The sequence below is a fragment of the Amyelois transitella genome, chromosome 31 (assembly GCF_032362555.1).
Source record: "Amyelois transitella isolate CPQ chromosome 31, ilAmyTran1.1, whole genome shotgun sequence".
Lineage (NCBI taxonomy): Eukaryota > Metazoa > Arthropoda > Insecta > Lepidoptera > Pyralidae > Amyelois > Amyelois transitella.
This window is the reverse complement of record NC_083534.1, coordinates 1,250,197-1,262,909: the sequence shown is the minus strand read 5'-3', so window position 1 is coordinate 1,262,909 and position 12,713 is coordinate 1,250,197. Positions and strand designations below refer to the sequence as shown.

The window sequence follows — 12,713 nt, the reverse complement described above, 5'->3', positions numbered from 1 at the left end:
GAACTAATGGTTCGAATTGAAAAATTCTTTTTGTGTTGAATATACCAAGCTGAAGAGTTTGTTTGTTTGAACTTGCTAATCTCAGGAACTACTGGTTCGAATTGAAAAATTCTTTTTGTGTTGAATAGACGATTTATCGAGGAAGGCCTGTATATTAATCACGCTGCAACTTTTAGGAGCGAAGAAATAATGGCAAATGTGAAAAAAACTCATGGGAAGAGATTTCTTTTGAAACAAGCATCACCTTTGTACTAGAATTACTGTATTAAATGCTCCTGTATATAATCTGTGTACATAAATAAATAAATAAAAAGATCTTCTCTATGATGGCGGTCGAGCCGATTCATACCTACTTTTTACTCTAAAAAAGCAGTAATTTTTTTTCACATTATATTTTCGTTGGCACATTACTCACCAGGTGAGGCCTGGACATTGCTGATCGCCTGCTGCTTTCTGGGCGGCAGCTTGCTCTGACTGATCACTGGGGCTCCACCTGGACAAGAATCATGAAAGTTAACTTAAAACGTTAAAATAGTAAAGTTAAAAACAAGAGCGAGAGAAGCGACTTTTCATAAAAGTTTCTATATCCCTCGCGGGCTGAGAGAGAGACTCTTAAAAAGACTGAAAGGCCACGTTCAGCTGTTTGGCTTAAAGATAGAATTGAGATTCAAATAGTGACAAGGTGCTAGCCCGTCGCCTAAAAGAGGAATCCCAATTTAATAAGTCTATTCCTTATTAGATAAAGTTATGCGGTGCTTGTTCCCGCTCTGATAAAGAAGCTTCCTCATGAACTTCACCAAGCTCACCGATAGCTCTGATAAGAGCCTTCCTCACCAAACTCACAGAAGACTTACACTCGCAATGTGGTCCGATGATATCGATCTGATGAAGAACATTCCTCATGAACGTCACCAAGCTCAACAATAGCTCAGAGCCTTCCTCACCAAACTCACAGATAGAAGACTTATACTCGCAATGAGGTCCAGATGTTTTCGATCTGATGAAGAAGCTTCCTCATGAACTTCACCAAGCTAACCAATAGCTCTGATAAGAGCCTTCCTCACAAAACTCACAGAAGACTTACACTCACAATGTGGTCCGATGATATTGATCTGATGAAGAACCTTCCTCATGAACTACACCAGACTCACCGATAGCTTTCATAAGAGCCTTCCTCACAAAACTCACCGATAGAAGCTCTCAGCTCGCACTGTGGTCCAGCGGTTCCGGCTCGGCAGCGACACGTGTAGTCTGATGAGGAACCTTCCTCACGAACGCAGCGGCCTCCACGGGCGCAGGGGTTCGGTACGCAGGGGTCCTGTAATAAATGAAAAATGGATTCTTTCAAATTCATCATTGAGCCAAACAGCTGAACTTGGCTGTCAGTCTTTTCAAGACTGTTGGCTTTGTCTGACATAAACGTGATTATATGTATTTATGGACTTAGACTTCCTAAGGAACTGTTTTATTTTTTAATCAATTGCTTATCTTCAATAAATAAATAAATCGCAGATATACTAGGAGACTGTGGAGGGAAAGGTCGGAGTGGGAAGACCTAGACGAACGTATCTTGATCAAATTAAGGACGTCCTGGTAAATGGTCAGGTCAAAAGTACCCGAAACCGCCGAGCTTGCATGAAGAGAGTTATGAATGTGGATGAAGCGAAGGAAGTATGCAGAGATCGTGGCAAGTGGAAAGAGGTAGTCTCTGCCTACCCCTCCGGGAAAGAGGCGTGATTTTTATGTATGTATGTAATGTATGTAATTGCTTATCTCCATAATATCTTTAGACCTCATGATGCTTCATCGCATCATTCTGCAAAGCATAAATTGAAGGTAAAACTAAACCAGCTCTTCTCTTCCTCCCAGCTTTAGTCCCGGTCGCATCCTCACCACTCTGGAGAGGAGCCCGGGGTACGCCTTCGACCATGGACCCTGGATTGGGTGAGTCAGGTTTTCACACGAAACGACTCCCGTCTGACCTCCGCAACCTTTGCAGGGGAACCTAACCCGTATTGTATCCATCATGGTTACACATCCAGTTGCCTGAATGTGCAGGTTTCCTCACGATGTTTTCCCTCACCGCAAGACAAACTAAACCAGCTTTGAGCTGGTTTAGTTTTATACGTACGTTTTGTATTATATTCTCTTTTACGAGAATGTTCTAGCAAGAATTGAATAATTGATAAACTATTTAATTCTTTCTCGAAAATTCTCGTCTCGTCTGACCTGATGATGCTTCCCCGCGTCCTCCTGGACGGCGGAGACGCTGGGGGGCGCGGGGGTGTCCTCCTCGCCGCAGCCGGCTGCCGTGCGGGACACGCGGATTGCATTCGTGAAGTCCACCCGCTTGTGGTTGATCCACGCTTCTTTCAGGCAGCCTGGGGAGAAAATTACATACATACATACATACATATGGTCACGTCCATATCCCTTGTTGGGTAGACAGAGCCGACAGTCTTGAAAAGACTGATAGGCCACGCTCAACTGTTTGGCTTAATGATAGAATTGCGATTCAAATAGTGACAGGTTGTTAGCCCATCGCCCAAAAAAAGAATCCCAAGTTTGTAAGCCTATACCTTAGTCGCCTTTTACGATATCCATGGGAAAGAGATGGAGTGATCCTAGTCTTTTTAGTACTAGTGCGGGAACCACACGGCACAAATTAGGCACGGGACAAAATCAATTTATGTCAATCATAAGACTTCGTGTTATCCTTGTTTGTGACACCGGGTTCGAATCCCGGCCAGGGCATGATGAGAAACTAACTTTATCTGTTAGTCCTAAGTCTTGGATATGTTTAAATATTTATTTTAATAAATATAGTAGATATCGTTGAAATATTATCTCGTAACGCAAGTCTCGAACCCACTTCGAGGCTTACTCAATCTGTGTAATCTGTCCCGTATATATTTATTTACAGGCTGTGCCCGCGACTTCATCCGCGTGGAAGTTATTTTGGCATCATTGAAGCCCTCAACGATGAATAATATTCCCCGTTTTTTTTTCACATTTTCCATTATTTCTTCGCTCCTTATAGTTGCAGCGTGATATTATACAGCCTAAAGCCTTCCTCGATAAATGGTCTATTCAACGCAAAAAGAATTTATCAATTCGAACCAGTAGTTCCTGAGATTGGCGCGTTCAAACAAACAAACAAACTCTTCAGCTTTATTATATTAGTATAGATAATAGACAAATACCTTTGAAACTGGTGATATTTCTCAGGTGCCATTTTGAGAACGCGTCAGTGGCGACCTCTTCAGGGACTCCTCCGAGGTACATCGGCCTCTCCAGACGTAGGAACTCTTTACTACCTGCAAAAATATGATACTATGGTTAAAATACTGATACATATATTTATAAGTCGAAATAGTCATACGATAGTACAGTGCCGTGTGGTTCCCGGCACCATAAGAAAAAAGAATAGGACCACTCCATCTCTTTCCCATGGATGTCGTAAAAGGCGACTAAGGGATAGGCTTACAAACTTAGGATTCTTCTTTTAGGCGATGGGCTAGCAACCTGTCACTATTTGAATCTCAATTATATTTTAAAGCTAAACAGCTGAACGTGGCCATTCAGTCTTTTCAGGACTGTTGGCTCTGTCTACCCCGCAAGGGATATAGACGTGATTATATGTATGTATGTATGTATGTAAATATTCATACGACAGTACAGTGCCGTGTGGTTCCCGGAAAAAAAGAATAGGACCACTCCATCTCTTTCCCATGGATGTCCACGTACGGTAAAAGTGCTGCAGTGTAGTTTGATTCCGCCTCTTCTTCTACGCATGCGCTTTGGAAGCGGTAGTAGATATCATTAGATTTAAGTGATGTGACGTCAATTAGTGATACCTTGTATCCAAGTTTGAAAATAAATCTATTCTATTCGATGTGGTACAAGGCGACTAAGAGGACAGTGTTATAAGCATCTTCATTTAGGCGATTGGCTAGCAACCTGTCACTTTGCACAATGAATCTCAATTCTATCATTAAGCCAAACAAACACGTGGCCTATAAGTCTTTTCAAGACTGTTAGCTCTGTCTACCCCGCACGGGATATAAATTTGTCGTGTGGTTCCCGGCACCATAAGAAAAAAAGAATAGGACCTCTCCATCTCTTTCCCATGGATGTCGTTAAAGCCGACTAAGGGATAGGCTTACAAACTTGGTATTCTTTTTTAAGCGATGGGCTAGTATTTGAGTCTCAATTCTATCATTAAGCCAAACAGCTGAACGTGGCCATTCAGTATTTTCAAGACTGTTGGCTCTGTCTACCCCGCGAGGGATATAGACGTGACACTGACCCTCGTTGATGATGGACCTGGCTGGGCCGCCGTCGACCCTCAGGGTGAAGTTCTTCTTGATTGCTATCAGCTCCGCCTTGTGGTAATTACCGTCGGAGACCATTTCGAAACTGCAATAAAATATAATTAATCAGTTGATTGTTAAAAGCTTTGTTCATGATGTTGTAGGTTCTTACTGCCTTGTGGTTCCCGGCACCAATACAAATGAGAATGGGACCACTACATCTCTTTCCCATGGATGTCGTAAAAGGCGACTAAGGGATAGGCTTATCAATTTGGGATGTTTCTTTTAGGCGATGGGCTAGCAACCTGTCACTATTTGAATCTCAATTCTATCATTAAGCCAAAAAGCTGAACGTGGCCTATCTACCTATCTTTCTACTGTTGGCTCTGTCTACCCCGCAAGGGATATAGACGTGACTACATATGTATGTACGTACTACCAATGGATTCTTAATTCGCCCCCAAAATAAATGGGTATCAGGGCCATACTGTCAACTTAGAAGAGGGATAGGCAGTAGCCATCGTACCTGTACATGGTTGAAGTGGGATAGTTCCCCACGTCGTAGCTGACTCTGACCCGGCCGTTGAACAGCTCAGCGGCGAGGTGCTCATTGTCACCAAAATACATGAGAACCCCGTGTTGCTGTGTGGTACTGAAAACTGAATGAAAAGAATTGAATAGAATAGATTTATTTTCATAATTTGACACAAGGTATCACTTATTGACGTCACATTACTTAAATCTAATTATAACTACTGCCGCTTCCGAAGCGCGTGTGTAGAAGAAGCGGTGTAACTTTTTGTGTTGAATAGACCATTTATCGAGGAAGGCTTTAGGGTATATAAAATCACGCTTCAACTATTTTGTGCGGAGAAATAATCACTACATAGTATAAAATAAAGTCGCTATTTTAGTCTGTTTGTCTGTATGCTTAAATCTTTAAAATTACGCAACGGATTTTGATGCGGTTTTTGTAACAGGTAGAGTGATTCAGGAGGAAGGTTTTTATGTATAATTTTTTCCGAATTTTGCAACCGTGTGAAGCCGGGGCGGGTCGCTAGTAGTAAATATGAGAAAAACGGGGAAAATTATTCACCATTTAGGGCTTCAATGATGCCCAAAATAACTATTTCAGGCGGACGAAGTCGCGGGCACAGCTAGTCACTTAATAATTGTCATATATTTTTTGGTTCTTCACAACATAGGTTGACGTCAAATATGTTTACTAAGCGTCAGTGCAGAAGTCAACAACATGTCATGAACAAACTGCATGTCTTAAAAGGTGACTAAGGGATAAGCTTATAAGCTTCTCCTTTCAAGCTAGCAACCTGACACCATGTGAATCTTAATTCTACAATCAAGCAACACATCTGAACGTAGCCTGTCAGTCTTTTCAAGACTGTTGTCTCTGTTTACACCGCAAGGGATTTAGACGTGACGTATATAAGTATGCTTACCAAGTGTGATGTTGGCTTGGGGGGCGGTACGAAGCGGCTCCAACTCGACGAGGGAATCGTTGTGGTTGAATGTGAGTGATGTGAGATATTCGCAGAAACGACCTGGAAATTAAATGTTCAAAGAATAAAGGCAATTCAATTCAATTCATGCAAATGCAATTCAGTTCAGTTCAATTCAATTCCATTTAATTCAATTCTATTTCATTTAATTCCATTTCATTTCATTCAATTCCATTCCATTTCATTCAATTCCATTCCATTTCCTTCAATTTCATTCAATTCCATTCCATTTCATTTAATTCAATTCCATTTCATTCAATTCCATTACATTTCATTCAATTTAATTCAATTCCATTCAACTCAATTCAATTTAAAAACTCGGCGATTTCGGGCACTATTGACGAGTTTACAAACAAACAAATAAAAATGTTTGCAACATCCGAAAGGGTAAATATGAAGATCTAGTATACATATAAAGAACAATGGCAGACGCCCATACATAAAAATAGTTGAATCTAACCGGCAGCGTCTTAGCATCAAAGATACCTTAAAATATTGTCCGTCACTTACTGAATAAATCTCTTAAAGATATTCGTCTTAAGAAAGCCGGAAAAAAAAGATATGTAAATAAATAAATATAAATTTATAAATAAATAAATATATACGGGACAAATTACACAGATTGAGTTAGATTCGAAGTAAGTTCGAGACTTGTGTTACGAGATACTAACTCAACGATACTATATTTTATAATAAATACTTATATAGATAAATATCCAAGACCCAGGCCAATCAGAAAAAGTTTTTTTCTCATCATGCCGTGGCCGGGATTCGAACCCGGGACCCCCGGTGTCACAGACAAGCGTACTACCGCTGCGCCACAGAGGCCGTAAAATACTAGATCTTCATACTGTTGTACTCATATTATGCAAATAAAAGTTTGAATTTGGACAAACAAACTACAATTACCTGAGTAGCCGGGCGCGCATTTACACAGGTAGTCGTGGGGCACCATGGCGCTCCTCTCCATCATAATGTCGTCCTGCGTAGGAAATACTGCTCTTTATTATACTAATTGTAACTAATTTAGTATTGTCTTATTTCAGACGTGTATAACTCCACTCGCACAACTATTTATAGACATACAAAAAATAGAAAAGTGACATACATACATACATACATATGGTCACGTCTATATCCCTTACGGGGTTTACAGAGCCTACAGTCTTGTAAAGATTGATAGGCCACGTTCAGCTATTTAGCTTTAAGATAGGATTGAGATTCAAATAGTGACAGGTTGCTAGCCCATCGCCTAAAAGAAGAATCCCAAGTTTATAAGCCTACCTCTCAGTCGTCTTTTACGACATCCATGGGAAAGAGATGGAGTGGTCCTATTCCTTTTTTGTATAGGTGCCGGGAACCACACGGCACTGCATAGAAAAGTGAATAGTAAATTAATAGATAAACATCCAACACTCAGGTCAATCAGAGAAAGTTCGTTTATAAAATGTGATAGTAATACAAAAATTGAGTTTTGTGTGGACATACCTGTATAGCTAAAGCGGGTAGGTATCACACGGCTAAGTCGTTACATTCCAAATTCAAAACTAACAGTTTGTTTCTTTTTTCAAAATTAAGTTTGTTTTTTCATTTTATTTGTGACAGTATTAATGGCCAGATTGGTTTGAAAAGTTACTAATATTGGGTTAATTTATTAATTTAGTTAATAAATTATGTACAAAGAAAACATCGAGAATGATAAACACAAGAAACAAAATAAATATATACGGGACAAATTACACAGCTTGAGTTAGCCTCGAAGTAAGTTTGAGACTTGTGTTACGAGATACCAACTCAACGATACTATATTTTATAATAAATACTTATATAGATAAACAGCCAAGACCCAGGCCAATCAGAAAGTTCTTTTCTCATCATGCCCCGGCCGGGATTCGAACCCGGGACCTTCGGTGTCACAGACAAGCGTACTACCGCTGCGCCATAAAAGCCCGTCAATAACATAGGTTCTGATTATTTCAAAAGAAATGTCTTCCAGCAGACCCGAGACAGGAGACATGATGGAAAGGGTGACAGGCGTGTACTTCACATACATACATACATATAATCACGTCTATATCCCTTGCGGGGTAGACGGAACCAACAGTCTTGTAAAGATTAATAGGCCACGTTCAGCTATTTGGCTTTAAGATAGGATTGAGATTCAAATAGTGACAGGTTGCTAGCCCAACGCCTAAAAGAAGAATCCCAAGTTTATAAGCCTACCCCTTAAGCTTATAAACTTGGGATTTTTCTTTTACGTCATCCGTGGGAAAGAGATGGAGTGGTCCTATTCTTTTTTTGTATTGGTGCCGGGAACCACACTCACAAATATTTATAGACAAACAATATTGTTTGTTACATACCTGTATAGCCAAAGCGGGTAGATAACAGACGCCGTGCTCGCACTCGTGGTGCGCACACGGCGACGTGCCGAGCGCGGCGTGCGGCGCGGCCTCGCAGTAGCGGCCGGCGAACCCGGCGGCGCACGCGCAGCGGTACTCGTCCAGCCCGTCCACGCACGTGGCGCCGTTCTGTCACACACATACATACATATGGGTCACGTCTATATCCCTTGCGGGGTGGACAGAGTCTTGAATAGACAGAATGGTCACGTTCAGCTATTTGGCTTTAAGATAGAATTGAGATTAAAATAGTGACAGGTTGCTAGCCCATATCGCCTAAAAAAGAATCCCAAGTTTGTATGCCTATTCCTTAGTCGCCTTTTACGACATCCATGGGAAAGAGATGGAGTGGTCCTATTCTATTTTGTATTGGTGCCGGGAACCACACGGCATCAATACAGATCGAGTTAGCCTCGATGTAAGTAAATGCTTTATTGTTTACAAAAGGAGTACATTGCAAATATAAAACGGTGTTCCCGCGGGAATGATTCCACGCGGACGAAGTCGCGGGCGGCCTCTAGTATATATAATATCATTTCACATAAAAAGAGCAGTGGTCCGAATAAAGAGCAAACTTTCGCCTTTATAATAGTAGTAGGATTACTACTACTATTATAAAGGCGAAAGTTTGTATGGATGTATGGATGTTTGTTACTCTTTCACGCAAAAACTACTCAACCGATTACCATGAAATTTGGTATGTAGGTAGCTGAAGACCCAGAATAACACATAGGCTACTTTTTATCCCAGAGTTCCCGCGGGATTGATAGGGTTTCCATGCGGACGAAGTGGCGGGCGGCCTCTAGTGCGCAATAAACAAGGTTTCGATATGTTGGCTGACGTCAAATAAATTACTTAAAACTAAGTTTTCCGCCGCTCCCAAAGCGTCAGTGCAGAACAGCCGATAACAAACTGCACTGCAGCATTTTCTTCAATAACGTCAACTACACAATTATGCAAACATATAAATACAAGGTATCACTTATTGACGTCACATCACTTAAATCTTGATAATTAGATTTAAGTGATGTGACGTCAATAAGTGATACCTTGTACCTACCTACCACCTACCGCTTCCAAAGCGCGTGTGTAGAACAAGCGGCGGAACAAACTACACTTTACCATTTCACACAGGACGTGAACGTGTGATAATCTTGAAAATTAATCTTTAAAAATATCAAAAAATAAATAAATAATAGATTATCATTCACCTGACACATATGGTTCACGCAATCATCAGCATTGACCGTGCAGTTCTGGCCGGAGTAGCCGCGTGGGCACGCGCACGTGTAATGGCTGCCGTGGTCCGCGCACTGCGCACCGTTAGCGCACGGGTTGAATTCCGTGGTGCAGAATGGTATTTTCTTCTCGCAGAATTCGCCTGGTAACATACATTTATATACATGCATACATATATATATATACACATATATAAATAATCACGTCTGTATCCCTTGCGGGGTAGACAGAGCCAACGGTCTTGAAAATATTCAGGCCACGTTCAGCTTTCTGGCTTAATGATAGAATTGAGATTGAGAGAGAGAAAGAAAGAAAGTCTTGTACCTTTTCACATTATGTTAAAGAACATACATACATATGGTCACGTCTATATCCCTTGCGGGGTAGACAGAGATAACGGTCTTGAAAACACTGATAGACCGCGTTCGGATTACTGATAGAATTGAGATTCATATAAAGTGACAGGTTGCTAGCCCATCGCCTAAGAGAACAATCCCAACTCTATAAGCCTATTGGCAAGACTGTTGGCTCTGTCTACCTCGCAAGGGATATAGACGTGACCATACATACGTATGTATGTATTATAAGCCTATCCCTAAGTCCCCTTTTACGGCACTGTACATACATAAATAAATATAAATATACCTATACGGGACAAATTACACTTATTGAGTTAGCCTCGAATTAAGTTCGAGAATTGTGTTACGAGATACTAACTCAACGATACTAAATACATAAGTACATAGTATTTTATAACATACCCATAAAGCCGGGTGCACACTTGCAAGTGTATCCCTCCAACATGTCAACACATGTCGCGTTATTCTGACAACGGTGGTCAACACAGTCGTCTATGTTGACCTCGCAACGGATGCCGGTGTAGCCAGCGAGGCAGGCGCAGCTGGAATGGAGAAACAGACACACACATATAGTCACGTCCACATCCCTCGCGGGGTAGACAGAGCCAACAGTCTTGAGATGACTGAAAGGCCACGTTCGGCTGTTCGGCTTAATGATAGAATTGAGATTCAAATAGTGACAGGTTGCTAGCCCATCGCCTATAAGAAAAATCCCAAGCTTATAAGCCTATCTCTTAGTCGCAATGAATACATAGTTGTCACTAGCTGTGCCCGCGACTTCGTCCGCGTGGAATAGTTATTTTGGGCATCATTGAAGGTGCTCAAGGATGAATAATTTTCCCCTATTTTTATGAAATTAATGTATGCATGCAGTACAGTTTGTTACCGCTTCTTCTGCATTGACGCTTTGGAAGCGGTAGTAAGTTTTAAGAAATTTATTTGACGTTAACCTATCAAGATATAAGTCAAGATATAAGTATAACGATTATTAAGTGTCCCATAATAATGAATGAAATTTTAGAATTTTGACAAAAAAAAACCCCAAATGAGAATTAAAAAGCCTTGTCTCACAAACACTGATACCGCGCTCTAACTCGACATCAGCGCCATCTGTTAGACACTTACTGGAACCTGCCCTCTTCCAACAACTGACACTGGCCGTTCGCACACGGCGATCCATAGCACGCGTCTATCTGCTGCGTGCACGTGTCTCCGTGGTAGCCCCGTGCGCACGCGCATGTGAACCCGCCGCGGGGGGTGGGGGAACACGTGCCGCCGTTGGAGCACGGGTTGTTGTAGCAACGGTCACATTTCGACACTATCTCTGAGGGGGGATCGCCTGAATGGGAATTTTAGTTTGTTAATATATTTATTGTACAGTAATTAAATAAAACAGTTACATGAATTAATTAGTACCTATGTAGTTTAAAAAAATAATTTGCAATGGCGGACTTATCCTTATAGTGTTATTCATAAATATAATCACGTCTTTAACCCTTACCGGGTACACAGAGTAAACAGTCTCGGAAAAAACTAAGAGGCCAAGATCAGCTATATGTATGTTTTATTATATTAAAGGTCATTTATAATCATCATTTTTTTCCAAAATCAATGTATCTTGTTATATCCCCAGCGGGGTAGACAGAGCCAACAGTGTCAAAAACTAAAAGGCTACGTTCAACTGTATGGCTTAATGATGGATTTGAGATTCAAATAGTGACAGGTTGCTAGCCCATCGCCTAAAAGAAGAATCCTAAGTTTATAAGCCTATCTCTTAGTCGCCATGAATACATAGTTGTCACTAGCTGTGCCCGCGACTTCGTCCGCGTGGAATAGTTATTTTGGGAATCATTGAAGCCCTCAAGGGTGAATAATTTTCCCCGTTTTTTTCACATTTTTCGTTATTTCTTTGTTCCTTATAGTTGCAGCGTGATGTTATATAGCCTCAGTATTTTTCAATTCGAACCAGTAGTTCCTGAGATTAGCGCGTTCAAACAAACAAACAAACTCTTTTTAATTTTATAATATTAGAATAGATTATACATTACCTTTGCACACGAAGGCTGAAGACTGCGTGCTGAGAATGAGCTTGTCTTTCATGGCGGCAGGCTCTGCACACCTCGCAATGCCCGCCTCGACGTACTCCCCGGCGCTTTTGACCCACTCCGACAGCCAGCGGGCGTTGCAATCGCAATATAGCGGGTTCGAACCCAGGGCGCTAAAATGGTAATGTTTTTGTTTGTTTTTAAACAATTTATTGCACATTTAATATAAATATAACAAAACAATAGATACATGTATGAGTGTATAGGTATTTATATACATATATATATTTATTTGTATGGTGTACAAATTTATATAAGTATGTTATATACATATGTATATATACAAAATTGTGTATATATGTACTCGTATATAGGATTATATAGGATAAGGATTTGAAGGTACTTCTGCGCTATTCAAAAAACTCTTCTAAATCCCTTGCGGGGCAGACAGAGCCGATAGTCTTGAAAAGACTGAAAGGCCACGTTCAGCTGTTTGGCTCAATGATAGAATTCAGATTCAAATAGTGACAGGTTGCTAGCCCATCGCCTTAAAGAAGAATCCCAATTTTATGAGCCTATCATACTTTTTATTGTACATCATTAATTCATTCATATAAACACGTCTATATCCCTTGTGGGGTAGACAGACAGTCTTGAAGACGTACATGATGATAGGCCACATTTAGCTGTTAGGATTAATGATATAATTGAGATTTTGTTATACTTACACATGTGAAATAGATTCCAAGTCTCTGAAGACCCCGTCGGCTAACATCGAAATGTTATTACCGTGGAGGGAGAGCACTCGGAGTTGCGTTAGGCCTTTTAACGCGTCACG

General features: G+C 40.9%; 1 protein-coding gene across 2 annotated transcripts in view; it reads right to left on the bottom strand.

Annotated features, from left to right (window-relative positions):
• Positions 1–12,713, bottom strand: part of LOC106142957 (protein slit) — a 136,460-nt gene that overhangs the window by 4,741 nt on the left and 119,006 nt on the right. For both annotated transcript variants that reach the window (XM_060953386.1, XM_060953387.1), the window contains 14 exons: positions 12,604–12,713; positions 11,879–12,048; positions 10,956–11,169; positions 10,233–10,372; positions 9,444–9,613; positions 8,194–8,361; positions 6,740–6,812; positions 5,771–5,872; positions 4,840–4,972; positions 4,310–4,419; positions 3,204–3,317; positions 2,230–2,381; positions 1,189–1,318; positions 416–493 (listed from right to left, as the gene is read on the bottom strand). In XM_060953386.1, the coding sequence (XP_060809369.1) occupies positions 416–493; positions 1,189–1,318; positions 2,230–2,381; positions 3,204–3,317; positions 4,310–4,419; positions 4,840–4,972; positions 5,771–5,872; positions 6,740–6,812; positions 8,194–8,361; positions 9,444–9,613; positions 10,233–10,372; positions 10,956–11,169; positions 11,879–12,048; positions 12,604–12,713 (1,864 nt within the window). The remainder of the gene's footprint in view (positions 1–415; positions 494–1,188; positions 1,319–2,229; positions 2,382–3,203; positions 3,318–4,309; positions 4,420–4,839; positions 4,973–5,770; positions 5,873–6,739; positions 6,813–8,193; positions 8,362–9,443; positions 9,614–10,232; positions 10,373–10,955; positions 11,170–11,878; positions 12,049–12,603) is intronic.